Source organism: Elgaria multicarinata, chromosome 8 (assembly GCF_023053635.1).
Source record: "Elgaria multicarinata webbii isolate HBS135686 ecotype San Diego chromosome 8, rElgMul1.1.pri, whole genome shotgun sequence".
NCBI lineage: Eukaryota > Metazoa > Chordata > Lepidosauria > Squamata > Anguidae > Elgaria > Elgaria multicarinata.
Genome location: NC_086178.1, coordinates 112,313,343 through 112,339,714, shown reverse-complemented (window position 1 = coordinate 112,339,714; position 26,372 = coordinate 112,313,343). Strand labels below are relative to the sequence as shown.

Below are 26,372 nucleotides of genomic sequence, written 5' to 3'. Positions count from 1 at the left end.
CAGAGACCTCTCCCATCTCTTAACCACTAAGCTGTTACCAGCTCTCACGCTTTACTACTTGAACCAAAGCTATTCTTCCTTCCTCACCCCCATGGGTAAAAGTGCTAAAGAAAATGAAATCAACTAGCTCCAAAGTGGGATTTTCATGCTTGCTAGTTAAAATTGTGGTGATACACTGATACCATATACCTTTGTATTGTCTACAAAGTGGCTTCCATTAAAATAAAATGGAACACTGGTGGAATTGTACAATGACAACAAAACATTCAAAGAAATAATCAGCAGTTGAAAAAAGCACAACTTTAACTCGCTGCTTAAAATCAACGAAGAAGTCAGGCAAATCTTGCTTAGGAAGGAATACTGCAGTCTAAATGCCACTACTGGGAAGGCACTTTCCCGTGAAAGCGCCCACTGCATGTATGAGAGCAGATGGCTTCTAAAGATGTTCTGAATGAACAGGGAATTCACTTTTACTAGATAACTTGCTTAAATACGTGCAAAAGGGCAGGAAAGTGCTTCTGCTTCTGTTCCTTCCTGCTCCTGCTTCCTCCACTGGTTTCAGGATGAAGTCTGAGATGTTCTGTCTAGTCCTCTTCTAATGCCTGTGCTGGGGGAGCCCCCCAAACCATTGATTCATTTTTACACACACACACACACACACACACACACACACACACGTACGTATGTGAGGATTGTGGGTGGTTTTACCTGATGAAGGAACGTTATGGGACTTGGATGGTAGAGCAGGGGGCTGAGTCCAAAAACAGAAGTGCCGTACAAGGTATTCTACAGAATACCATTACTAAATGGAGCAATGATGCCATCTGCTGGTGATTCTGGTTTTTTATCATTATTATTTATTTATATAGCACCATCAGTGTACATGGTGCTAGTAAAACAATAAAATAGCAAAACCCTGCCGCATAGGCTTACATTCTAATAGAATCATAATAAAACAATAAGAAGGGGAAGAGAATGCACTAAAGAGGCATAGGGTAGAGTAAAACAAACAGTATAAAAGTAAGCTCAAAATCAAGTTTTAAAAGTTTTAGAAAAAAAAGTTTTTAGCTGAGCTTTAAAGACTGCGATTGAACTTGTAGTTCGCAAATGTTCTGGAAGAGCATTCCAGGCATTATGTTTTGCTCTGTTCAGAATCTGCTGTAAGTCTGTCTTAAAAGGCTGGTGCTTCCTAGATTATAGATGTAGGTGTTTTATTTCCACTGATTTACAAAACATAATAGTTTCATGACAATATCGATAAATGGCCCACAAAAGGAATACTTCTGTTGGTATACTAAATAAGATACATCTGAGTGTATGCTTGTCACCTTCAATCTGCTTGGTGTAAATTAATAAGAGGAAAAAGTATAATACAACTGTAATGCAGCCACTAAGGTCAGCAACCTTCATAGAAAATTGTCCTGTGCAAGTCCTGAAACAGCACAGCAGTAAGGGATCCACTTCCTGGTGGATTGTGCCCTTCATAAACTTTTTCCCGAGGTTTGTAAATCATAGAATAGCAGAGTTGGAAGGGGCCTACAAGGCCATTGAGTCCAACCCCCTGTTCAATACAGGAATCCACCCTAAAGCATCCCTGACAGATGGCTGTCCTGCTGCCTCTTGAATGACTCTAGTGTGGGAGAGCCCGCAACCTCCTTAGGTAACTGATTCCATTGTCGTACTGCTCTAACAGTCAGGAAGTGAATCATCACTTGCTTGAAAATGAAGATCCATTTAATGGTTTTGAAAGCAGTTCTGCCAAATAGGATGACTGTGGGTTGACTCATGTTTATTCCTGGGCTCTTCTTAGATGCTCCTGAGAAATAAATCCCATGTGGCCCTGCAACGCAGCAGAGGGAGGGGATGTCCTCATTCCTAAAGGGTTCCCCTATTGGGAGTATGGGGTCCAAAGTAGAATCTTACAAGAAGTGTCAGAAGGGCAGCTTCAGAATGAATACTGAGGCAAATTGGGTGGATTTCCCTATATTGCAGGAGGTGAGCTAAGGCTGAGAGAAGGTGATCTGCCCAAGTCCACCTAGTGAGTTTATGGTAGGAGCAAGATTCAGCCCAGAGAATTCCTCATCTGTAGCTCGGGCTCTTAGCCCGTCCACTCACCTCGAATGTCCCAGGAGCAGTTGCAGAGACGGAATCACCTCATGTCCTCTTGCAGAAATATGGCCTTCACTCCATTTAAAAACAAACATCAAGGTTGATGAGTCGTTATGTAGCTCTAAAGCTCACAGAGCATATACTAAAGCTTCGTTGGTCCCAATAAATATTCTACTAGTGTGTGAATTTTGTTCACATATGGACTATGCATCTGGAACTGGACTTTACAGAGCTCCGAAGCCTAAATGGCTTGGTTGGTACAGCCTTCCCCAACCTGGGGCAGTATCCAGTACTGCTGCTGTGCTTCTGCTAGTTCTGTTGCACCAGTGAGACCAACTGCTCATGTAACAGAAAATGATTGGTTCAAAAAACAACCCCAGAAATGCTTGTTTCTGGATCAGGAGAGATAAGTGGAGTTATTATTATTATTATTATTATTATTATTATTATTATTATTATTATTATTATTTATCATATTTATACCCCGCTCCTCAGCCAAAAAAGGCTCTCAGAGCGGCTTACACTTAGCAAAAAAGACAGTTGCCTTCTGTAGTCACCCCTTAACTGCTCCGTTCCAGAAAGACACATTTATGCTCATTTGGGGTTGTTCTAAATTGTGCAGTGGGTCTCACTGAAGCTCAGGCAGGCTTGGATTCTGGCCCTAGTGTCCTCCTGATATTTTGGACTACAAAACCCATCAGCCCCCACCAGCATGAGCTATGTCAGGGATGGTGGGACTTGTACTCCAAAACATCTGGCAGGCACCAATTTGGGGAAGACTGCTATGTTTACCTGCCTGTGCCTACCTTGTACTAACAGAGGCTACACCCAGAGGCAGCCCAGACACCTATCAGCTCTCTGCTATCTGCTTGCCAGGGAGTACAATGGTATTTTATTAATTGCTGCAGCTCCCTCGGCCTGCCTGATCACACTTGTCTTGCACAATGCTGTCAAGCCATTTCTGATTTCAGGAGGTGGGGAATTAATTTGCAACATGGGCCAAAGGCCTGCCAGGCACAGCAAGATTGACACAGGAGGGCAAAATATTCTGGGTGTGTGCCTTTGAGTGTTTACTAAAGATATCACTAAATATGATAGCAAAATGGTGGGTCATGGCACTCCTTAGCAGACTTAGCTATATTAAGGTAGAACATGCCAACTTCCAATTTATTTTCCCTACAGACTCTGTTACCTGTTTTTGTTTTGAACTGGTGCCTGCCTGCACACTAACAATGTACATCTATTTATTTATTATTTACTAGCTGTACCCTGCCACGCGTTGCTGTGGCTCAGTCTGGTTAAATTTAAAAGAAAGAAAAGACAAAGTGGATGTTTCTAATATGTTTAATTTCACAATGCTTGTGGATATACAATATTTTTAGTCGTTCCATTGTTTGTGTAGATATAGAGATTGTCTGGTTTGCCGACTCTAGAACACGCAACATATAATTGTCCATGTAAGAAGCAATCTGTGTCTAGATCTAAACCGCACAATTCTAAAGATTGGCCCTGAGCTTTGTTGATGGTGATTGCAAACGCCAATCGAATTGGGAATTGCAATCTCTTAAATTGAAATGGCATATCTGTTGGAATCATAGGAATGCGAGGAATGAGGACATCTTCACCTTTGAAAGGTCCTGTCAAGATTGTTCTCTGACTATAACAATTGCCACTTCGTCTATAGTTGGAGCATTGAATCTTCGCACATGTTCTCCAGCAGGCGTTTTGTCAGCATGAATAACAATCTTGTGTGTCTCAGATGGCATCATGTCAATTGCTGTTTTGAACAAATGTACTAAATTGTTTTTTTCGTGAAGTAGCTGTTGCAGTTTTGAAACGACGGACCTTTTTGTGCCGGTATAAATTCTGCAGCGTGCATTCAATTCATCATTGCCATCACCAATGAAATACATTTGTAGGAATTTATGTTGACTATCTTGAAACGGAAGGAAGGAGCCGGCTTTATGATAAATTTGTCCTTTGACTTTGAAAGTTGGCATAAATGGAGCTGTGATGATTTCTGCGCCGAACGACATCATTTGGAAGCATGAGTTGTATTTCCTGATGTTAGATAGGAAATGCTTTGATTCTGCGGTATATCCGGCAAGCAAAGTTTGTAATGGCTCTGGTGGTTCTCCAAGTGGAGGCAGTTTAATTTTTCCAGCAGCACAACACATTCCTTTTGTTTCTCCATTAAATTTAAGAGCCTTGCAATAAGGACACACTTCAGTCATAGTGCCAATGAGAACATGCCGCCTCAAACTATAATCATTAGCTGGGTTGTACCGGAATGCAAGGCGATTGTAATCGTGTGATTGTTTACCACGGAGTCGTGTTTGACGCTGATGTGCTGTTTCTCGTTGACGTCTTTCAGCCGCTCTCAGCCTGTCGCGTTCATTCTGTTGAGAACAAAGCAGATCTGAAGCTGTAGAACGCGATTGCCGTGCTCGCAATCATGCATCTTCAAGTCTGGCTGAACGTTGCTTGCCTGGTTCCTTGGCACATATTTGAGGCATTCTTTTTCTTTTTTTCTCGTTTGCTGATGCCCGTTCTTCCTCAGTCTGATTTGCAATTTCTCGTCGCAGTGCTTCCGCTCTGCGAGTACGACAACCTAAGTGTGATCTTCTGTGAGGCATTATTTGGATGAAGTAAAGCAGATTGTTTGGTTTTTAAAAAAGGATGTTTTTACGGTGAGGAGGTTAGCGGAAACTCCTGGCAGTTACCTTTCTTCAGAATGTGTAACTGTCACAGGTGTGACATCTATATTCACTCAGCCAATTGTGAGAGAACATGCAAATAAGAGAGAAGGCAGAGGCAGTGGATTGGCCTACTGGTTGGCGATGTCACAATGATCAGCAGGACTGGTTTTGAGGAGGCCTATTTCTTCGATTTTAAGACAAACCTTTGACCCCATATAGAACATAGTTACATAACAACGCTCGCGTATTCGAATGCAACGTTGTGTCAACATTTCAAAGCAATCGGTGAAGAACTTTCGGAGATATAACGTCTGTTTCGAATGGACATTTACATTTTTATTTATATAGATTTAGACCGCCCAATAGCCGAAGCTCTCTGGGCGGTTCACAAAAATTAAAACCATTCCGCCACCCTGCTACAGTTTGCACAAGCCAAAGTTCGAAAAGCCAGACGCTGAGCAGTGGCGGTGCTCTGTGCAACACAGCAGTGCTACCACACTTATACTTGTAATATTTGTTTTGTTTTGTATCAGTTCCTATTTGTTGGTGAGCATTCTTCATGTTAGCATATCCATTATTTTTATTATATTGTTAAAGGTAATAAAAGTTATAAATTTTTAAAAGATATCCAGCTGACCTCTTACACCTTAATTTTATTATTGTTTGGGAACCTCTGCCTTTAGGGAGCCGCTGTGCAGAGCCAGCCCTTCCTTGCAGCAGGGCGAGGTGCTCGCCTCAGGCAGCACACTGCAATTATGCCCCTGTTGCTTGCCAGGATGACCTGCCACTACTGTGTGCTACTTGCCAGCCTGCCCACCATTGCTGCCCGTGCCTCACACCACATTCCCCACCTCACCTGCTCTGCGCATCCTCTTATGCACAGTGGGCAGAGGAGGTCTCTGAAGAGCTGTACCACAAGCCATCTCGAGGGACATCCCCTCCCGCAATGCTTGCCGTGGCGGAAGGGCCACTCAAGCCAGGCATTTGGGCCTAGTTAGGTCTCTGAAGGGCCGTGCCTGTTGCTTTCCCCACCAACGTGGCTCTTGAGAGAGTGGAAATAGGGTGGGAGATGCAGTGCTAGTGGGATGAGTGAGCTGGGCTGAGCTGGGGCAGGCAGATGCAGTGGGCATGTGGGGAGACAGATGCGGCAGTGAGGAGCAGGGAGATGGAAGCGGGGCCGGCCAGTCTATGTGTTCTCCAGTCTCAGACTGTGCCAGCACTGAGCTCTCTCAGTCCAACAGACCTCATAGGGCCATTGTGAGGAGAAAACGTACATGTGTGTGTACACCATGTATTGCTGTTCTGAGCTCCTTGGAAGGTAGGCAGGTATCTTGGAATTGGGGGCAGGGGAAAACTAAATAACACGAATCTCCTTTTCTTAGCGGAGATTTCAAAATGGTGCCCCCATTAGCTAACCAACTGGAGGACTGCATCATCAACAAAGGCGAAATACATGATGGCATATGGTGGTACTTCTGTGCCCCTGTAAAACTCATCTGACAACCATCCCTGACAGCTGGGCAACCCTCTGTCAGGGATGCTTTAGGGTGGATTCCAGCACTGAGCAGGGGGTGGGACTCCATGGCCTCGTGGGCCCCTTCCAACTCTGCTATTCTATGATTCTATGACTACCTCCTTTCTCTCACCACTGCCAAAATCAGCCTTCCCCATGAGGTAAGCCCTGCCTCCACTTCCATAACCTGGATCCAGACTTCGAGTTGGCTTCTTGACATCAGTGGGACTTAATTTAGTCATGAGTAACTTCAGTCTTCTTGATTTCAAGGGGTCTACTCAAAGTATCACTAATTCTGGATCCAATCCAATTCTGGTTCAAGGGAGCCCATTCTACTGCATTCGAATTCTAGACTTTTGTCTTCTCTCTTTTCATTCATTTTATCTTTCCTGGAGTTTTACTGTAATGAAAAGCCATGATATTGTAAATCTTCGCAGTAATTTGACGTTTAATTTACTTCCAAAAGTGGTAGAAAGACATAAGCATGAACTATTTTCAGTAACTCGGGTGGTGTTAGCAATAAATGTTGTGAGTATTCAACCTCTCCCTGGAGCCTGAACAGTGTAGGAGGTTGCTGTGCTGAGCACGCCGACAGAAGGAAAATTATGAAGCTTTAAAGAATGATTTTTCTCCCTCTTGTAGCAAAGTGCTAATCAATCAGTAATCTTGCTGCTAACTCTGGGGAGGATTTTTAGTTGCCTTCATAAAATATTTTAATTATCTCAAAAAATAAATAAATCATAAAATATAAGTAGGCACAATTTGCTTGGAGCTCAGGAGGGTAATATGAACAATGGGAAAAGATAAATGTTTGTTTTCCCATTAACTTAAATCAGCTTCCAAAATAGGAAATGCAATGTGGGGGAGAGGGGGAACCAATGAGTTATTGGCAATATTTACCTTTCCCAATAATAGGAATAAATGTTAGAGCAGCTAGTTATGTACTCATAGAAAAGAGATAAATGCCTTGTTCAGACTTTACATTAATTCTCCTCTTTTGCCTGCTTTACAAGCACTCCTTTCTCCTTTCTAGAGCACTGCTTTTAGACTGGGGCTTCCAAATAGAAGCACAGTATCCACTGTTACACCTTAGATTAAGGTCCAACTGAATGTAAACTGCAGCTCTGGCTGGGTTGAAGTGAGCTAAGAGAATGCAACATGATACAAAAACAGGGGTAGTGCAAGCATGGAGTATAGTAATTATGAACACTACTATTGAGAATGTCAATGATGCTGTGAATCAATGCGAGGGTGCCGGAATGTAGTGGGTGCCGGCAGGCAAGCCAACTGAATCCAAACAAGACAGAGGTTCTGTTGGTGGGTGGTTCCATCCAACTGGATGAGAGATATTCAATCTGATACTGCACACCCCTTAAAACTGCCTTCCTCAACCTGGTGCCCTCCGGATGTTCTGGACTGTAACTCCCATCATCCCCAGCTCAACACATCTTGTAGTCCAGGGGTGCAGAGCCATTCTGGGCCCAATGGCCGAATTCCAACCTTGGAAGGGTCTTGGGGGGCACATTTCAGGGATGGTTGGGGCCTAAGGTATAGCAGGGCTACAGCCAAAGGGGTCGAGGAAGTGGGGTGTGGTCTAATTAGAAAATTGGAAACATTCCTCATTCTACCTTTCCACTTCATTTTTGGCATTCATAGATGTACAGTAGGTTCCCCTCTATTTGGCCCTGGTTAGGCTTCATCTTGCGTCCAGTTCTGGGCACCACGCTTCAAGAAGGATGCAGACAAGCTGGAGCGTGTTCAGGAGGGCAACCAAGATGATCAGGGGTCTGGAAACAAAGCCCTATGAGGAGAGACTGAAAGAACTGGGCATGTTTAGCCTGGAGAAGAGAAGATTGAGGGGAGACAGGATAGCACTCTTCAAATACTTGAAAGGTTGTCACGCCAGACTATATTGCGCCCTAGGCAGGCGCGTTCTGAAGCCTCCACCCCGCCCCCCCCCCCCCGGCTCGCTCACTCACCGCCCCCTCACTCGCCTGCCCACCAGCTTGCTCGCTCACTCACTGCTCCCCCCCCGCCCGCTCGCTCACCCGTCCGCTCCGGCTCCCCCCTCGCTCACACGCTCCAGCTCCCCCCATTGCTCGCCTGCCGCCCCCGCTCGCTTGCTCCCTCACCGCCCGCTCCCTCCCGCTCCCGGCTTTGAAGCCAGGATGCTGGGGTTGGGGGGCGGGGCAGAGGCTTTGAAGCGGCGTGCCCGGAAGTGGCTTCCTGGCACGCTGTACTGAAGCCTCTGCCTCCAACCCCAGCATCCTGGCTTTGAAGGAGCCAGGACGCTGGGGTTGGGCGGAGGATGAGGCGGCGGCTTTGGAGCAGCACACCCGGAAGCCGCTCTAGGAGAGCGGCTTCCGGGTACGCTGTTTGGCGCCCTCGTTTGCTTGATGCTCTAGGCGGCCGCCTGAGTTGCCTCTATGGCAGCAGCGGGCCTGCACACAGAGGAGGGCCAGGATCTCTTCTCAATCCTCCCAGAGTGCAGGACACGGAATAATGGGCTCAAGTTACAGGAAGCCAGATTCAGGAAAAACTTCCTCACTGTTAGAGCAGTGCGACAATGGAACCAGTTACCTAGGGAGGTTGTGGGCTCTCCCACACTACAGGCGTTCAAGAGGCAGCTGGACAGCCATCTGTCAGGGATGCTTTAAGGTGGATTCCTGCATTGAGCAGGGAGTTCGACTCCATGGCCTTGTAGGCCCCTTCCAACTCTGCTATTCTATGGTTCTACCATTAGTCATCTCCTTCAAGTCACCTCAGTCCTACATTGCTGATTTGTAGTCTAGCATAGTGGCTGTGGTCCCTTCTCTTTATCAGGCTTGGGAAGATCCGGCTCTATTGATGCTGCTGCAGCTGCCTCTCCAAGTTCTCATCGATTAGTCTGGAACAAAGGCGTCTCTTGGCAAGAGTTAGCTTTGAGAAGATCGATGGGCCTTATTTTCCCGATACTGCTAAACTTGGTCTGGAGGTAGGAGATGATGATCCTTGTGTTACAATGTGTGTTGCAAACTTAGCACTTGCTACTGAAAGAACGGGTATGCATGTGAGTCATTTTTTGGGGGGAAATAGATGCATTCTGGAGTTTGTCTTTTTAACATTTTCTTTGTTTGTTTGTTTGTTTGTTTGTTTGTTAAGGTCAATGGCCGTATAACAATTAAGTTTTGTCTGTCTGTCAGAACTCTTTATAGTCACCCTGCAAGCTTTCTCTCCCAACCACAATTTTTTTAAAAAAAAATCTTGTTGATTTATGGTGAAAACATTCCTCCGCAAACCTCAACGTTAATTATTCTTGCTATTAGAAGTGAAGTAAATCATACAATTTGCATATAACATTGAGGCTTTGGGTGGAAGATCTGGGACGGCAGAGCCTGTGCCAGGGTGTACCTGTTTACAGAGCTTATTGCCTTTGGGACAATACTAAGCAAAGACAGATGGACGTAGCTACAGAGAGAAAATGAATCAAAAACGGGCGTTGTGCAAATCCACTCTTCTGGGCCTATCTGCAGTACTGTTCAGGATTCATTGTGAAGATTAAAGTAGTATAAAGCCAATCTATGTTTGTGATGTAGATTAGTATGAGTTGACATGGGGACACAGCTCACAGACATTTTTTGTCTCCTGAGAAGTGCCCCCCCCCCCCGTTTCAGCATTTCACTGCACATCGTAGCATTGTTGTTTATTCGTTCAGTCGTTTCCGACTCTTCGTGACTTCATGGACCAGCCCACGCCAGAGCTTTCTGTCGGCTGTCGCCACCCCCAGCTCCCCCAAGGTCAAGTCTGTCCCCTCCAGAATATCATCCATCCATTTTGCCCTTGGTCGGCCCCTCTTCCTTTTGCCTTCCACTTTCCCTAGCATCAGCCTCTTCTCCAGGGTATCCTGTCTTCTCATTATGTGGCCAAAGTACTTCAGTTTTGCCTTTAATACCATTCCCTCAAGTGAGCAGTCTGGCTTTATTTCCTGGAGTATGGACTGGTTTGATCTTTTTGCAGTCCAAGGCACTCTCAGAATTTTCCTCCAACACCACAGTTCAAAAGCATCTATCTTCCTTCGCTCAGCCTTCCTTATGGTCCAGTTCTCGCAGCCATAGGTTACTATGGGGAATACCATTGCTTTAACTATGCGGACCTTTGTTGTCAGTGTGGTGTCTCTGCTCTTAACTATTTTATCAAGATTTGTCATTGCTCTCCTCCCAAGAAGTAAACGTCTTCTGATTTCCTGGCTGCAGTCAGCGTCTGCAGTAATCTTTGCACCCAGAAATACAAAGTCTGTCACTGCCTCCACGTTTTCTCCCTCTATTTGCCAGTTACCAATCAAGCTGGTTGCCATAATCTTGGTGTTTTTGAGGTTTAACTGCAACCCAGCTTTTGCACTTTCTTCTTTCACCTTTGTCATAAGGCTCCTCAGCTCCTCGCTTTCAGCCATCAAAGTGGTGTCATCTGCATATCTGAGATTGTTAATCGTAGCATAAAAGGTGCAAAATTATTTGTTAATCGTAGCATAAAAGGTATAAAATTATTGGGTTGGGGCAGGAGAGGTTGATGGGCCTTTGTCCTGAGATATGTATCCAAATGTGAATGCAGCTTTTCTACACTACATTAATTTCAATGGGATTATGTGAATGGACATCTGAATGGAAGGGAGCATTGGCTCATTTGCTTTGTTATTGGGGATGAGTTCGCTCTTCCTTCACCTCTGTAGATCAGGGAACAGCAGCTGCAAACAGGAAAAGTATGGGAGGGTTTCAGACATTTTCACACCCTCCGCAACAGCAGGCTTTGCAGTGAATATTGAACATCAAAAACGTTCACTGGAGTGTGAGTGTGAATGAGCTTTTAGCTTTCACAGTGAAGGACAGAGAAAGGAGATGTATTACTTGCACCTCTAGAGTTATTTGGTTGGGAGGACAAAAGATTAAACCGCAGTTAGCATCAATGAAAGAATCAAGATATATTTAGCAGTGATGAATGTCTGACCACCTCCGACAGGGACCTCAGGAGTTATCCAGGCTTTGAGTAAGTGGGAGACAGTGTAATATATGCTCACATTTTGTTTCAGTTATGCTCCCTCCTGGCCTTTGTGTCAGTTTACAGATGGCTCATTAATCCATGGTTTAAGCGTGGGTTGCTGTTCTTTTCTAATGGCAGGTACGTGATCAGAAAGGAGACAGGCTTGATTAAATGTCCCAACTGCTCTCTACATGGTTAAGCAGTTGTTCAATCCAAATCAGAAAAACACAGAATCATGGGAAGCTGCTTTATACGGAGTCAGATCATTGGTCCATCTAGCCCAGTATTACCTACACTGACTGGCAGAAGTGGCTCTCCAGGGCTTCAGATGAGGCCCTTTCTGAGTCCTACCTGGAGATGCCAAGGATTGAACCGGGGACCTTTTTGCATACAAAACATGTGGGCTGACACGGAGTAACAGGCCTTCAAAGGCAAGATCACACTTGGGTTTTGCTTGGGCAGTTCCTCTATGCTTAAGGCCTTGGACCATAAAACTGAGAAGCAGACATTGAGTTGATTGTCTTGTATAGGACATCGCGAAACAAAGAGGAATTTCAAAGGAAAATGTCCCCCCATGCCTCAATGGGGTGCTTTCATAATAGGAACCCTCTCTGCAATCCAGTACAGCCCCAACAAAGCTGGATTTACAACTTTTGTGACATTGAGGCCCATAATAGGCGTGTCCCTGCCTAACAACATCTCCTTCATTGCTGCTAGTCAGGTTAGTCCAGATACTACATGCAAGTTAAAGACACATGTGTCCAACATTTTACATGAAGTCTTTTGAAAGGCTCAAATATGTTGAAGCTTCTTGCATTTGGGATTGTATGATTTTGCATGGGAAAATCTAAATTTCATATTGGGAACATGCAAGACAGTTGTCCTTTGTTTTCCATGATGGTTAGCCGTGACTCCAACAGAAAGAAAAAAAGTCACCCCACTGCATTCCTTATCTATGTATAGCATGATTTTATTTATTGAGACAAGGCAAAAATATACACCTTCATATATTCCATATATTATCCCCAATGATGGAAGGTTCTTCAGTAGCCAACGAAATTTCTTTATAGCATCTCTCCTCTGCTATAACTTAAATGCTAATGTCACCCCATCCCCCATCATGATCATGCTTATATTCACTCGTGGATCATGCGAGATCTTTTCATTCAACTGATGCATGGCTTGGGCATTGTCATCTTTTCCTGGCTTAAGTACTTTCCCATTTAACAGAACCTATTAGTGGGAGAGGAGGGAAAGAAATATGATTGGAGGAGAGAAAGAAAACACAGAACACATATATCATTATTTTATGTATTTTATACTTATTGTTCCCTGCCTCGATCAGGATTACAAAGAAGAAAGTGGCACAAACAGATCTGGGAATTCTACATTTTTATAGAACCATAGTGCCAGTGCTGGAATTATATAATAGGAAACATATCCCAGAACTAGATACAGTAACACTACATATAACTGTATATAAAATGATGTTAAACTATTGGTTAAAAATGATCTCTAAGTGAGCCTGGCTGTCCTCTTAAGGTAGCCTTTGAGGAAATGGAATAATCATTCTTGGAATAGTGTTGTTGCATTGTTAGTGGTGAAATTAGATTGTCTTTTGTATAAATTGCTGAGGGAAACGGGATTTTGGTAAGATTTTAGAGAGGTCTGTCCACGACTGTTGGCTTTGTGGACGAGGTCTAACTTTAATAACAGCATCTATCTACAATAGTCAGTGTTAGGGGGGATTCTTAAAGGATGCTGAGGCACCTTGTTGGAAAGATTCAGAACTTTGTGTTTTTGAGTGATTTTATATAACTTTATACAGGTTTGTGTAAATTTTACTGGTTTTACCTAGAGATCCAGAATTTAAAGCATATTCTGTGTGATTTGGCTTTGTGTTCATTTATGATAATTTTATATGGATATCTGCTATCTTTTGTAAAATGTTTTTGTGATGGTCTGATAGATATACACAAATAAACAAATCTGAACCTGCCAACTAGAGATAACTTCATGAATCTGGTGGTCTACAAGACTTATGCCCAATAAATCTGTTAGACTTTAAGGTGCCAGAAGACGTTTTCTATTTATTTCTGTGGTACTTACGTTGTCAATAGCTATTATTCCCCCTTTCCTTATGAGCCGCAAACATTTTTCATAGTAATCATTGTAACCCCCTTTGTCAGCATCAATGAAAGCAAAGTCAAATGTTCCAGCTTCGCCATTTGCCAGAAGTTCATCTAGACATAAGGATAAGAACAATTTTCTTTAGGTACACTTCTGTTTCGCTTCCCTATACCAGTTGAGTTGGAGAGGGTTCCTAGGTGGAGAAAATGGACTGTTCAATCCACGTACAGCTGTGACACGAACCCCATTCAGGCATTCCGAAATTCTAGGTGTGCAGTGGAGGGCAGGGCTGCTTGCTCTGGCTCCAACCCCCAACCTCCCCCTGCTGACAGGGAAGGTCTGAAGCAAGGCATGCAACCACGTTCGGCAGAACATCTGTGTGATTGGAAATCCTGCACGATCATGCCGAGCACTGTAACTGTATTCAGATGAACGTGGTTGCAGTCTCTTTTCAGATCTTCCCTGTCAGCAGGGGGAGGTTGGGGTTGAAGCCAGAACATGCATCCCTGAGTCTCTTCCACGCTTAGGACTTCTGGATGCCTGAACAGGGTCACAGTCACAAACTGATCCTACTTGCAAAGAAAAAAAAAACTTCTACTACATTAACCAAATACACAGGTCCTATGGCTCTAGATGTAGCCATTCTCCCCCTGACCCCACCTGAAACTGGTGTGTTAAAAGTCACATTGCAGTTGCAGCTTGCGTGCATACAGCCTGAACACCATTGATTCCGATGCCTGATGTGACCGATAACAGTTAAAACTGGAGGAACATCTATTTATTTATTTATTACATTTTTATACCGCCCAATAGCCGAAGCTCTCTGGGCGGTTCACAAAAATTAAAACCATAGTTTAAAAACACAAATACAAAACACAGTATAAAAAGCACAATCAGGATAAAACCACGCAGCAGAAATTGATATAAGATTAAAATACAGAGTTAGAACAGTAAAATTTAAATTTAAGTTAAAATTAAGTGTTAAAATACTGAGAGAATAAAAAGGTCTTCAGCTGGCGATGAAAGGCGTACAGTGTAGGCGCCAGGCGGACCTCTCTGGGGAGCTCATTCCACAGCCAGGGTGCCACAGCAGAGAAAGCCCTCCTCCTAGTAGCCACCTGCCTCACTTCCTTTGGCAGGGGCTCCCAGAGAAGGACCCCTGTAGATGATCTTAAGGTACTGGCAGGTACATATGGGAGGAGGCGTTCCTTCAAATAACCTGGCCCCAAACCGTTTAGGGCTTTAAATGTCAATACCAGCACTTTGAATTGGGCCCGGACCTGGACTGCAGCCAATGAAGTTGTAAAAGGACTGGCGTAATGTGATCTCGCCGGCCAGTCCCTGTCAGTAAACAGGCTGCCCTGTTTTGTACCAGCTGAAGCCTCCAGACCGTTTTCAAAGTCAGCCCCACGTATAACGCATTGCAGTAATCCAAACGAGAGGTTATCAGAGCATGGATAACTGTAGCTAGGCTATCTCTGTCCAGATAAAGGGCGCAGTTGGTATATCAACCTAAGCTGATAAAAGGTGCTCTTTGCCACTGAGTTCACCTGTGCCTCAAGTGACAGTTCTGGATCCAAGAGCACCCCCAAACTATGGAGCCGATCCTTTAGGGAGAGTGCAACCCCGTCCAGAACAGGGCAAACATCACCTCGCTGGACAGATGAACCACCCACTAACAGTAATCTATTGACTAGATATGGCATTACATGCAAACCTGTTTGTATTTTCCCCGGTGCAAATTATTAGAAAATCAGATGTACCCTCAACAGATGCTACTAAAAGCACATGAAGCTGTTACACTGTTGAAGCTAATCGGGTCTCAGCTTGTCTGCAAGCTTCATTATGAACTTCCTGATGGAAAACTAGGACGAGTGTAATAAAGATATGTAGATCCTATGCAATTCATTAAGAAAAGTCAACTACACATTTCACTACATTAGGTGTCCTTGCACAGTACGTTGAGAGCAAAAGAGAAGGTCTGGCCTTGCCACATTAATCCACCTTAAGCTGCTTTGTTTGATATAGAAGCAGCCAATGTTATCTCTAAATAAACTAAGTGCAAGTGGATTGGGGTAAGTCACTGCCCAATATAGCTAGGAATAGAAGATCAGCAACCAAGGTTTGGAAGCTTCAAGAAATTCTGAGAAATCTAGAAGCAGGTGCATTAGGGGGTTTACGACATGGCACAGCTAAGTCACGTGCCAAACACTGCAATGAGTTTTAAGCAGGTGTCTTGAATTTTCCGAGTCTCAATTCCACTGTAGGAAAGTTGCCATTTGACTGAAATGTTCTGCTCAACCAAAGTGCCTGCAGGAATTCAAGGGCAGCTAAACAATTCAATAAACTTAGGAACCTCCTCCCAGTAGCTTTCACTAATACCTAACAGTGCTATGCAAATGATGTGTTGAAGGAAGTGAACATTTTCATCCCATTGACACAGTTCATGAAAAGCACAGGAACAGAGGAGTCCTTATTCCACCAAGGGCAAAAGGTTTTGTGGAACAGCTCCCCGCCCTCCGCATTTCAGCTCAACTCTAGATTGGTGGAGCCATTTTGTTTTCATTTTTACTTGACTCCTACAATGTGTCATCCAGTTAACCTTGATCTTTATATTCTATGATATTTACCTACCTAGTGTCTGGATGGCTGGTTTCACCCTTAGGTCAATTTTATGCTCCACTCCCGCCTGAAATAAGAGAAAACGTTATTCCTTGTTAAAGGCACCTTAAAGTCGACTGGATGAGTAGCTTAACAAAATTTTGTCTTTCTATCTTGAATCTCTCTACTGTTGCCTGAGTCAGAGTATTGTTTGATCTGCTTAAATACCACAGTTAAGAGGACTTTATCTGGCCTATGAATTTGAGTACCAGGAAAACATGTACTTTTTGGAGTATTGAACCACCACCCACAAAAGTTACTATCTACAGAAGGTTCTTGGTAGCATGCTCATTGTTTGTGGCCAAAAAGAATCAACTTTGTAAATGTTCTGATTTGCCACAAATGACGAGGAATGTGACAGAATTCTGCAAAAGGGAAGTCTGTTTCTAAGATGCCTGCACAGACAGCATTATGCGAAGTTATCAACACTATACCTGATCTTTCTCATTAAAGAAAGCCCAAGATTTGTAGAGCACTGGTGCACAAGACAGCCTTCTTTGTGTCGTGGTTTGTTTGGTTTTTAAATCAATAGCAGCCACCCCAAATACTAGAGGAGTGCTTTTGCTCCACAATGGTACAGGATGGAAATGCTAAGTCTTCAAATTACGAAAACATATGTATAAGAAATTAACTGAACTAGTGCAGAGAAGTAATTTTGCTTGTCAACATTCATGCCAGCAGCAATACCCATACCATAAAACCTTATAGAACCATAGAAGCATAGAATAGTAGTGTTGGAAGGGGCCTATAAGGCCATCGAGTCCAACCCCCTGCTCAATTCAAAAATCCACCTTAAAGCATACCTGAGAGTTGACTGTCCAGCTGCCTTTTGAATGCCTCTAGTGTGGGAGAGCCCATGACCTCCCTAGGTAACTGGTTCCATTGTCATACTGCTCTAAGACTCAGGACATTTTTTCTGATGTCTAGCCGGAATCTGGCTTCCTGTAACTTGAGCCCATTATTCCGTGTCCTGTACTCTGGGATGATCGAGAAGAGATCCTGGCCCTCCTCTGTGATAAGGCTACACTTTGAGGACCTGGGGTGAGGGTGGGGAGATGAACTGTACTAGATACAAAACACTGCGCTCTGAACGCTCAGAAAATGGGCCTCATCCTACCAAACCATTGGTTTCCATAGAAAGATTAACCACGTCCATCTTTCTTTTCCATTAAAGTCAATAGGACTTTAGAGTGCTTAACTTTGTCAAGGTGACATCAGTTATACATAGATATATTTACTACTACTTATGTGGGAGGGACTGGAACTTTATCTTCCAAGTAGCAATTTGAATAAGGACTCTTATCCACTCTATGTTTCTCCCCGTACAGGGCTAACAGGGGAATCAGGTTAAACAACCCTATCCCTCAAAACTGGATTCGTAGTTCCCTGCAACCACTTTGAAACTGAAAAAAACAAAGCAATCCCAATGTCAGGAGGTGCAAATAGCAGATCAGCTCAAATCTAAGATCTCACAGTTTGTTGGAATGCCACCACTTTACCTCTTTCCACACTGGCTTTCCGACATTGGCAAACTCTTCATTGATATCGCAGGCAACCACTCTGCCGCCTTCTGGTATGACTAGAGCCATGTTTAAAGTATTGTACCCTGTAAAAACACCTGGAATAGACCAAAATTGCAAGGAATTGATAAATTTTGTACCAACTTGGGCAAGGAAGAGATCTCAAGAGATTTAGAACCCATCCTTAACGGATATCTTCCTAACATGAGAAAACTAGCGTGGTTGTTATTGTACTGAGGAACAACAGTTCTTAAATACTTGTTTTGTCAGGTATTTGATTTGAAAGTGTCCATATCCAAGTGGAAGTTTTTCTGGAACTGAAGAACAAAGTGAATGATTTCTGAGATAGCCATCTCAAGGTCTTTGAGAGCGGCCAGGATGTGCAGCTGGAGGGCTCTCTGGCCAAGGCCGTTTGCCCATTTTTTCCCCCTTGAGGCATAGCAATACAATCCCGGTGATGCAATCCGGTGTTCATATTGCATGTGGACACTACGATTGGCTCACAAGGCTATTAATATGTGACATGTGATTGAAGAGTGTGGAGAGTTTGTGTGAAGAGTTATTGTGCAAAGTTCCTCAACTATGTTATGCTCTATGTAAATATTTGTAAAGTAAACTCAGATTAGTAGTCCAAAACGCTGTGTCTGAGTATTCCTTCACTTCGTGAACATCTGCCTGCTGCCAGTGACCTCTGTCTCTGCTGACATGTGCTTGCATTCTGTGCATGCTCTGAGGGAGTGCAATACATCAGACTCCTAACAGTTTTCAGGGTGGGTGGATGAGGGTAGGAAACACTCTGAAACATCTCTTGGCATTTATTTATTACATTTTTATACCGCCCAATAGCCAAAGCTCTCTGGGCGGTTCACAAAAATTAAAACCATAATAAAACATCTTGCAAGAGTGTGCAGTTGCTTTTTCTATTTGCTTGTAGACAAGAGAGTCAGAGGCGATGCTAGTTAAGAAATCTGGGGGGCGCCATTGGGAGACGCACTCTTCTCCAAGCCCTTCTGGAATGGCTTCTCTCCTGTCCCGAGGGAAACCTCTCCACCGACTTTAATCACTGCTAATATTAGCCATGAGTCCCACTGAACCCTGTGAAACCATGCTTTAAAAGTACTTTCAGATTAATCTGAGTTAAGTGTAATATTAATGATTGTTAAGGTAGGTGCTGACATATTCTTAACTGTGGTTAAGACAGGAATGGGATGGAAAAAGAGTGCAGGTTTTCTGGGGTCTTTACTGTGATTTAAAGGGGAACCAGCATAACACCTGCACTGGCCCAGAGGGTATTTTCCCAGGTAGCATCCAGCTCCTCTCCCTGCAAGCATATTTTAATGGAAGGCCTATTCACTTTCCCTTTAGAGTACCACCCTGAGCAGCCCCTTCCAAAATTTCCACCAGACACATGCACAGACTCAGAATGGAACATTCGTCTGTGGAACAATAGCTGACGGAACGCCTTTCCCGACGTGAATATACCCGGTCACTACGTTCAACATCTAAGGTCCTCCTCCGAGAGAGGCTCGGAGTGTGGCAACAAGGGACAGGGCCTTTTCGGTGGTGGCCCCCAGACTGTGGAATGATCTCCCTGATGAGGCTCGCCTGGCGCCAACGCTGCTATCTTTCCGGCGCCAGGTTAAGACTTTCCTCTTTGCCCGGGCATATGGCGGCACATTCTAATTACCCACATTTTTAGTTTTTAATTGGTTTTTAATGCTCTATGTGTGTATGTACTGTGTTTTAGAGTTTTAAATTTTGTATTCTTGTTTTTATCTCAATTTTAGAATTTCTGTAAACCGCCCAGAGAGCCCTGGCTATGGGAGCGGTATATAAGTATAATAAATAAAATTAATTAATTAATTAATTAATTAAATGCTCTGTGTAATATCCTGAGAATGCCAGGCTGATAGTGCAAGTTTCAAAACAGGTATTTAAATCCAGGCTGGTTTTCCTATTGCAGGGAGGGGCGTAGGTGGGCACACACATCAGTCTCCCAGCAGCTCTTATTACTTTGACTGGGGATAAGGACCAAAGAGAACTTCCATTGCTTCTGCAGCCACAGGACCATAGCAGTGGAGGTGGTGGGTTCTCCTTTGCTGGATGGACCTCCATCAGGGATGCTGACAGAGCTGGAAGTACATTGTGGGGTTGGACTAGATGGTCTCTGAGGTACCTTCTAACTCTATAGCAACAGACAGAGGGAGGGGAAAAGGAGTCTCCAAGAATCTATTGGCCCTCTGGCCAATGACAGGTCATACAGAGGGGCATGAGACATCTCTGTGAAACCCAGAAACCAATCCCCCCCCACCTCCAGTAAGTAATGCAGATGTGGAGGCACTGGCAAAGAGCAAACACTGTGCCCACACCCAGTTTGATGGGCAGCGGCAGCAGCGGTGGAAGAGATACACAAAGGCTGATTTCCACCACAGCTAATGCTAACCTCTACCTGCTTTTTCCAAAATGGATTTTTCATCATTTTACCTAACTGCCAAATATGGTTCTGATTGGTTCTCCTAACCAACCAGAACTCAGCTATTATTATGCAAATAGGGCATCCATGTAGGTCCTCCATAGCTAACAGAAGTCTGGGTTTCTTTCAAATTTTATTCAAATCTGGAGGAAGGTCTGTTCTAGAGGGCTCTACGTTATCTGGTGTTCCCCCCCACCCCTGCTATAAACAAAAACCAGGAGAGAAATTTGGTGTATAAGAATTACAAAGTTGAAGGGACATAGCAGTTTCTCTCCCCATTAATTATTCTTATTATTGGCATTATTGGAAGATAAATCAGGCATTTGTGCATGAGGGAGGGAGGGAGGGAGGGAGACAGAGGAAGAAGCAGAACAAGTTCCTGATGGCAGGCAGCAAGACACGGTTCTCCGCAGCACCAAGCAGGCCTGCCAAACCTTGTGCTGGTCCTGGCAGACAGTACCAGACCTGTGGCATGAAGACGGCAGCGGGTGTGCAAGTTGTGTTTCCATACAAACAGAGCCGCCTGCCTCAGACGTTGCTTCCTTGTCATTTAGCACCCCCATGCCCTTCCCATAAGCAGCTTAGCAATTGTTTGGTGCTTACTTATTTATAGTATTTATCCTTGTATTAGTCAGGCAATCTAATTGCAGCCACCATACATTTGCAGGAGCTGCAACAGTTCAGCAGCCCCGGGAAATCAGCCAAAGATGCTTTAGCAGTGAGATCCAAGGGGCTCCTCTTTAAAAAAATAAACGTCTCAGAAGTGGTTGACCACAGCTCACAAGCTGCTCGCTTTCTATGGAACACTCTGCCCTGGCCAGCTTAGTCTTGTGCCTTTACAGGGTGCGACTAAGCGAAGACTGTTCAGATGATGCCAAGGCAAGAAGCTGGTTGGGAACAGCCCATAGAAAGCCTTAAGACACATATTCTGAAATTTAGAGCTAAAAAACAGTCACATAGTCAACGTATTGTAGTCTTTAAAGAATCTGGAATATTTGTTCTTCTGCTTCAATTTACATGGTTTGGATCCAGATTAAGTTTCGTGGAGCTGGGAGAAGCAGACTCTCTCCTTGCAACAGCAGTCACACCAGACCCCTGAAAATGCTATGCAGAGGGTTAGGCCCCCCCTGCTGAACAGGTTGTAGTGTGTGTGTGTGTGTGTGTGTGTGTAGGGAAACACCCAAAATCAGGCAAGGCACCTTCATGTCAGTGGAGCCCTTCCGTCAACAGAAGGCAGATCCTGGCTCCAACCCACAGTGTGAAAAGAAGTAAAGGGTTACGATGTTTACTACTACTACTACTACACTGTGGAGCAAAGGGATGTGTCGGTGCAAAGGAACAGAGACTGGAAAGTGGTGGGAGGGAGTGCTGAGCGCTTCTACTCTGGCTAGAAAGCCTCTTCTCCTTCCCACATGATTAGCAAATAACAGCCACCAGACCCACAGATTCTGCCATCTATTATGGGATTTAGCCCACAGATATTCCCAGAGCCCGTGCCTATGTAGACAGACTCACTTACCTACTTCAATTACCTTCTTTGCTCTGATAAGCCTTGCCAGGTGTGCCATTAACTGGGCCTGATCACAACTCACCATCATCCTTCCATGAGGATGGTCTGATGTAATCTAGAAAATAAAGCCAGTATGTTTCAAGTTGCACTCTGAGCCCAGATACCCTTGACGAGTCTCAGTAGCGGCGGGGATTCACCATATGCTCAGAACCATCATTCCATTACATGTTCCAGGGCCAGGGCCAGACTGGTCCCTGGCCCAATGGCAGGTTTAGCAGACACCAGTACCTGACCATAGAAAGCAATGCAGGTGGAATCTTTGGCAATCCCCTTTGAGTAGCCGACTTGTCTCTCAGCACTTTTGCTATGGATTGTTCAAGCTGCAACCCTTCCCGAGAACAAGTCTCACTGCCTGCCTTTCCTGTTTTGCATGGATTTCCAGCTCAGTGGACTAAAGGCAAAACTGCTTGAAGGCAGAGCTGCACACCACTCGAGGGGCATTCTTTGAGATTGCCACATGTCTTGATGCTAGTCATGGTGAGGAGCATGCAAGGCGTTCACCCGCAGTCCTCTGATCTCTCAGAAGCCAGGCTCAGCCCACTTCAAGCTTCTGAGATCTCATCAAACTCTGCACAGACATTTTTAAGCTTACCTTGTTTAATTCACCAGATACCTGGAGTACAAGGTACTGAAAGAGGTCTTACTCCCTAGTAAATGTATTTAGAACTGCAGCCTCAGTGGGTTACAGCAGCAAGGAGAAAGGGGAACGTAGGGCACATTTTCTAGGGCCTACCACTTCAGGTGACAGGTTGGGGCTGACATGATGTGAAGCTCTCTCATGAGTGAAGGACAGAATTCCTGTACATACACCACTATCGCATTAGAAAGGGAGCTGGCTTAGAACCTCTCTCCAGCACCATTTCAGATTTGCAATCTGAATTAGTACAGCCCAGGAACAGATTTACCACCTCAGTGAGGAGGCACAGTATCCAAATGATAGAGGGCAGGGACCAGGGAGTCTTTCTGGCTTAGAAATCTGGCCAGGGTGGGGTGGATGAATTGGTTGAAATCATTGGGGTCTTGGAGTCCTATAGCTGCCCCCTCTGAATATATTGAGCACTGAGTCGCTTCTGTGCTGAAGCGATGGTGTTATGGACTGAAAAGAAAAAGTCTCATAATTTGTGGGGCCAAAGGGCTGAGGCTCTGTCTAGATAAGCCGCAGGTGATGTAGCGAGGTGTTTCATCACAGTTTGGGATGCTGATAGGATGGGTGGATGGACTGAGTGGCCTTTGTGGCACAAAACACCAGCCTCACCCAGACAGTGGTTGCCTGGTTACAGTTATCCAGGCTGGTGCAAAATAAACCACATGTTTATTAACTGTGACCGCACATACAGAATATACCTTGCTAGCTTTTAAAACTTGATGCTGCTTGGACTTTATACTGTTAGTTTTACCCTACCCTGTGCCTGCTTACCCTACCCTGTGCCTGTTTGCATTCTCTTCCCCTCCTTATTGTTTTACTATGATTTTATTAGATTGTAAGCCTATGTGGCAGAGTCTTGCTATTTACTGTTTTACTCTGTACAGCACCATGTACATTGATGGTGCTATATAAATAAATAAATAAATAAATAAATAAATAATAATAATAATAATAGCTTTGGAAAAACTACACTGGCTACCAGACTGTTTTCAAGTACAATTCAAAGTGCTGGTTTTAACCTATAAAGTCCTAAACAACTCCCACATGAATATGTCCAGATTTAAAACCAGCCTCCACGGCCCTGCGCTAACACAGCTCACCTTCCTGAAGAAAGGCAGGTAGTTCAGGGCCTTTTCAGGCATGGCACCCAGTCTCTGGAATTTCTTCCTAAGGGAGGTCACTCAGGCACCATCTTTATTTTCTTTTGAGTGCATGTCTTTTTACTTGCCCAGGCCTTTTATTTTGCTTTGGAATTTTATCTGCTCTGTCTGGAGAGGAGCTAATACACCATTTAAATAATAAATTTCATAAGAGTCCCAAACACAAGCATTGTTTGGGGTTCAAATCATGTTAAGCAATAGTGACCAAGAGAGGGGGCAGCAGGGAGACACAAATTATGGTATTCTGGGATGTTTATTCTTGCTCTCTTATGTTTAGAGGCCACATGGTCCCCATATACAGAGAAGATGAAATTCATTTTTGGGGTGTCTGAATTTCAAAGTGGATCCTAACAGGAAATTCATAAAAGCTCAAGTCAGACCAGGTAAAAATGCACACTAACCAGTCTCAGCTTCTTTAGGGCAGGGTGCTCCCGCAAGGAGTGATCCAGGACATACTGCTGTAACTGGAAGTTTTTCCCTAGATGATGGTATGCCCTTTTGGGAGTGCCAAAAGCAAACTCTGAATGAAATCTTCTCCCTTTCAAAAAAGAAATCAACAAGTCCATGAGACAAAGCAACTTCCCATCTCTGTCTGAATATAATCTAAACTGAATGTGAGTGGTACAGAAGTGCCTGGCTCCTGTCTGGGGCTGCCCGAGTGGTGAACACGAGACGGAGGGATGGCGTGCGCTTGTGAAATTGTGCACGGGAGCTCTTTTCAGCTCTGAACAGGACTGACTAAATGGATGAGCTATTCAGGGCTGGCTGTGCAGCTGCTTTGAACTGGTGCACTGCATGGCACTATCATACACCTGCTTGGAGGGGGGAGGCTGGGGGGCGAGCCCCAGACAGGGGAGCTGTGGCATTATATGTTTAAGGCCGCCTGCGAGTCCAGCCTGCCCCCACCTGGTGTCCTCCACATGTGTAGTCTAACACATCTGGAGGGCACCTGGTGGGGGAAGGCTGGTCCGGTCTCATGGCTGAGTACAGTACAGCACTAGGACTCAGTGGAGGCTGGTGGCTCCACTGACAGTGGGGCAATGAATCTACTTCCAGGTATCAGAACTCTAAAGGATAGCTTCTTCAGTCTTCTGACTAGATAGCTCTTTTAGACTTCTGACAAGTTCTGACTGAAACCTGGATTAGATTCACTGGCCCACTGACGCTGGAGCCACCACCCTCGGCTACTAGGACTGCAACAATCTTGATACACGCACACCCGGTTTGCACTGTTACAGGAAGACTGGGGGCAGCTCCCAGCCCTATACCCAGGAGGAAGGAAGGGAAAACTGGCTCTTTTTCTCCCCCACCCCCACTATAGTGCACAGGCTGGGCCTGCTGTATAGGGCCAAACCTGATTGAGACATTTCTACTTCCAGCAGTACAGGAGAGTTCTAGAGGAAGCTGAAGTTGGAAGATGAGAGCTTGACAGCACACAGAATTCATTTATTCATTACATTTCCACACCACTCCATAGCTAAAGCTCTCTGGGCAGTTCACAAAAATTAAAAACTATTAAGAATACATTATACAACCGCACACACACAGCATATATCTAAACACATTTTTTTAAAAAAATCAACCAAAGACAACCCAGGACCTGATTAAAAACTCATTATATGCCTGAGAGAAAAGGGCAGTTTTAACCTGACACTGAAAAGCTAACAACGTTGGCAAGATTATTCCATGTTTGGGGGGCCACCAGCAAGAAGGCCCAGGCCAGGAGGGCTTGCACTAACGCTCCATTTCTATGAGGGCAGCACACCTGTGCAGCGGTTAGTTTGGAAAATACACTCTTTTTTCCTGCCCATCTCCGGATTACGGCCTGCCCTTGCTTGTCCAGGCAGGAAGCACCGTTTTGCTTCCGTACTACTTGGCTCAGGGCCATCCGTGTTGCAATGCGAAGAACTGATTCACGCTGACCTTGCAAGCCTTGCCGTTCCCAGATTCGAAGGAGCAGGAAGTTCAATAGGAGCAGCTCATCGCACATCGTTGATAAAACCGCACCTGTTGGATGGATTTCCTACTCCAACAGAGTTGTATTAAAAAGCCCAGGCTGCCTGGCAACTCATCAGCGTTCTTACCATTACCACTTCTATAGGTTTTTATCTTTTAAAGAAGTTAGTTATAGTGAATTTTCCACGATTTCTAAAATGGAAGAGGTGGATTTCCACCGCTGTACTTGAATTTAAAAACCTACCAGAGCGTTGCGGGTCAACTCCAGGCCCCGCCAAACTCTCTTGCGCTCAGCATGAAGTACGGAATTGCACGTGGGCAAAACGCAGCCCGGTCGAGCCCAGGCACCGCGCGTTTTAGGGTCGTCCCTGGCCCTTGCTCCCAAAGGCGAGGCAGGCGTGGCCCGCATTCCCCCGACTCAGCGTCTCCCGGGGCGATGCAGACGGGGCGCCAGCCTGCCCTTACCTGCCAAGTACCCGACGGCCACGGCCATCCCAAGCGCGGCGGTGCCAAGCGCGGCTTCTTTGGAGACGTTGAAAAGAGGCATCGCGCGCGACGTGGGACCAGAGGCAGGCGAGGCGACAGCTCCACGCAGGCGGCGGCGAGGAGAACTTTGCTCTGGGACCTCCCACCACCAAGCGCTGTGGACGGCAGCGGGAGTCACGTGGGTTCATTCATGGCCCCAGGCAGCAGCAGCAGCAGCAGCAGCCCAGTCACGTGGCGGCTGCGAGGCGAGCGCGCGCCCGCCAGCGCCCCTCCACCGGCAGCGCTGATCTCCAGGCTCGCGCCCCGGGGCTGCTTCGTTGCGCGCGGCCGCTCTCTCGCAGGGCAGCGAGGCCGCCGGGCCCTCCCAGGGCAGCGCTGCTCGCAGCCTTCCACCCGCGACCGAAGGGGTCCAGGCCCGGAGGGAGCCATCCATCGC

The 26,372-nt window shown here is 45.2% G+C and overlaps 1 protein-coding gene across 1 annotated transcript; it reads right to left on the bottom strand.

Annotated features, from left to right (window-relative positions):
* Positions 1–12,283: 12,283 nt before the first annotated feature.
* On the bottom strand, positions 12,284–26,369 carry COMTD1 (catechol-O-methyltransferase domain containing 1). The gene is made up of 8 exons (XM_063133301.1): positions 26,212–26,369; positions 25,916–26,091; positions 23,896–24,032; positions 21,638–21,743; positions 17,625–17,743; positions 16,099–16,153; positions 13,444–13,577; positions 12,284–12,567 (listed from the first exon to the last, which is right to left on the bottom strand). Exons 1-8 carry the CDS (start codon positions 26,367–26,369, stop codon positions 12,418–12,420), a joined length of 1,035 nt encoding a protein of 344 aa, XP_062989371.1. The 3' UTR covers positions 12,284–12,417.
* Positions 26,370–26,372: the final 3 nt, after the last annotated feature.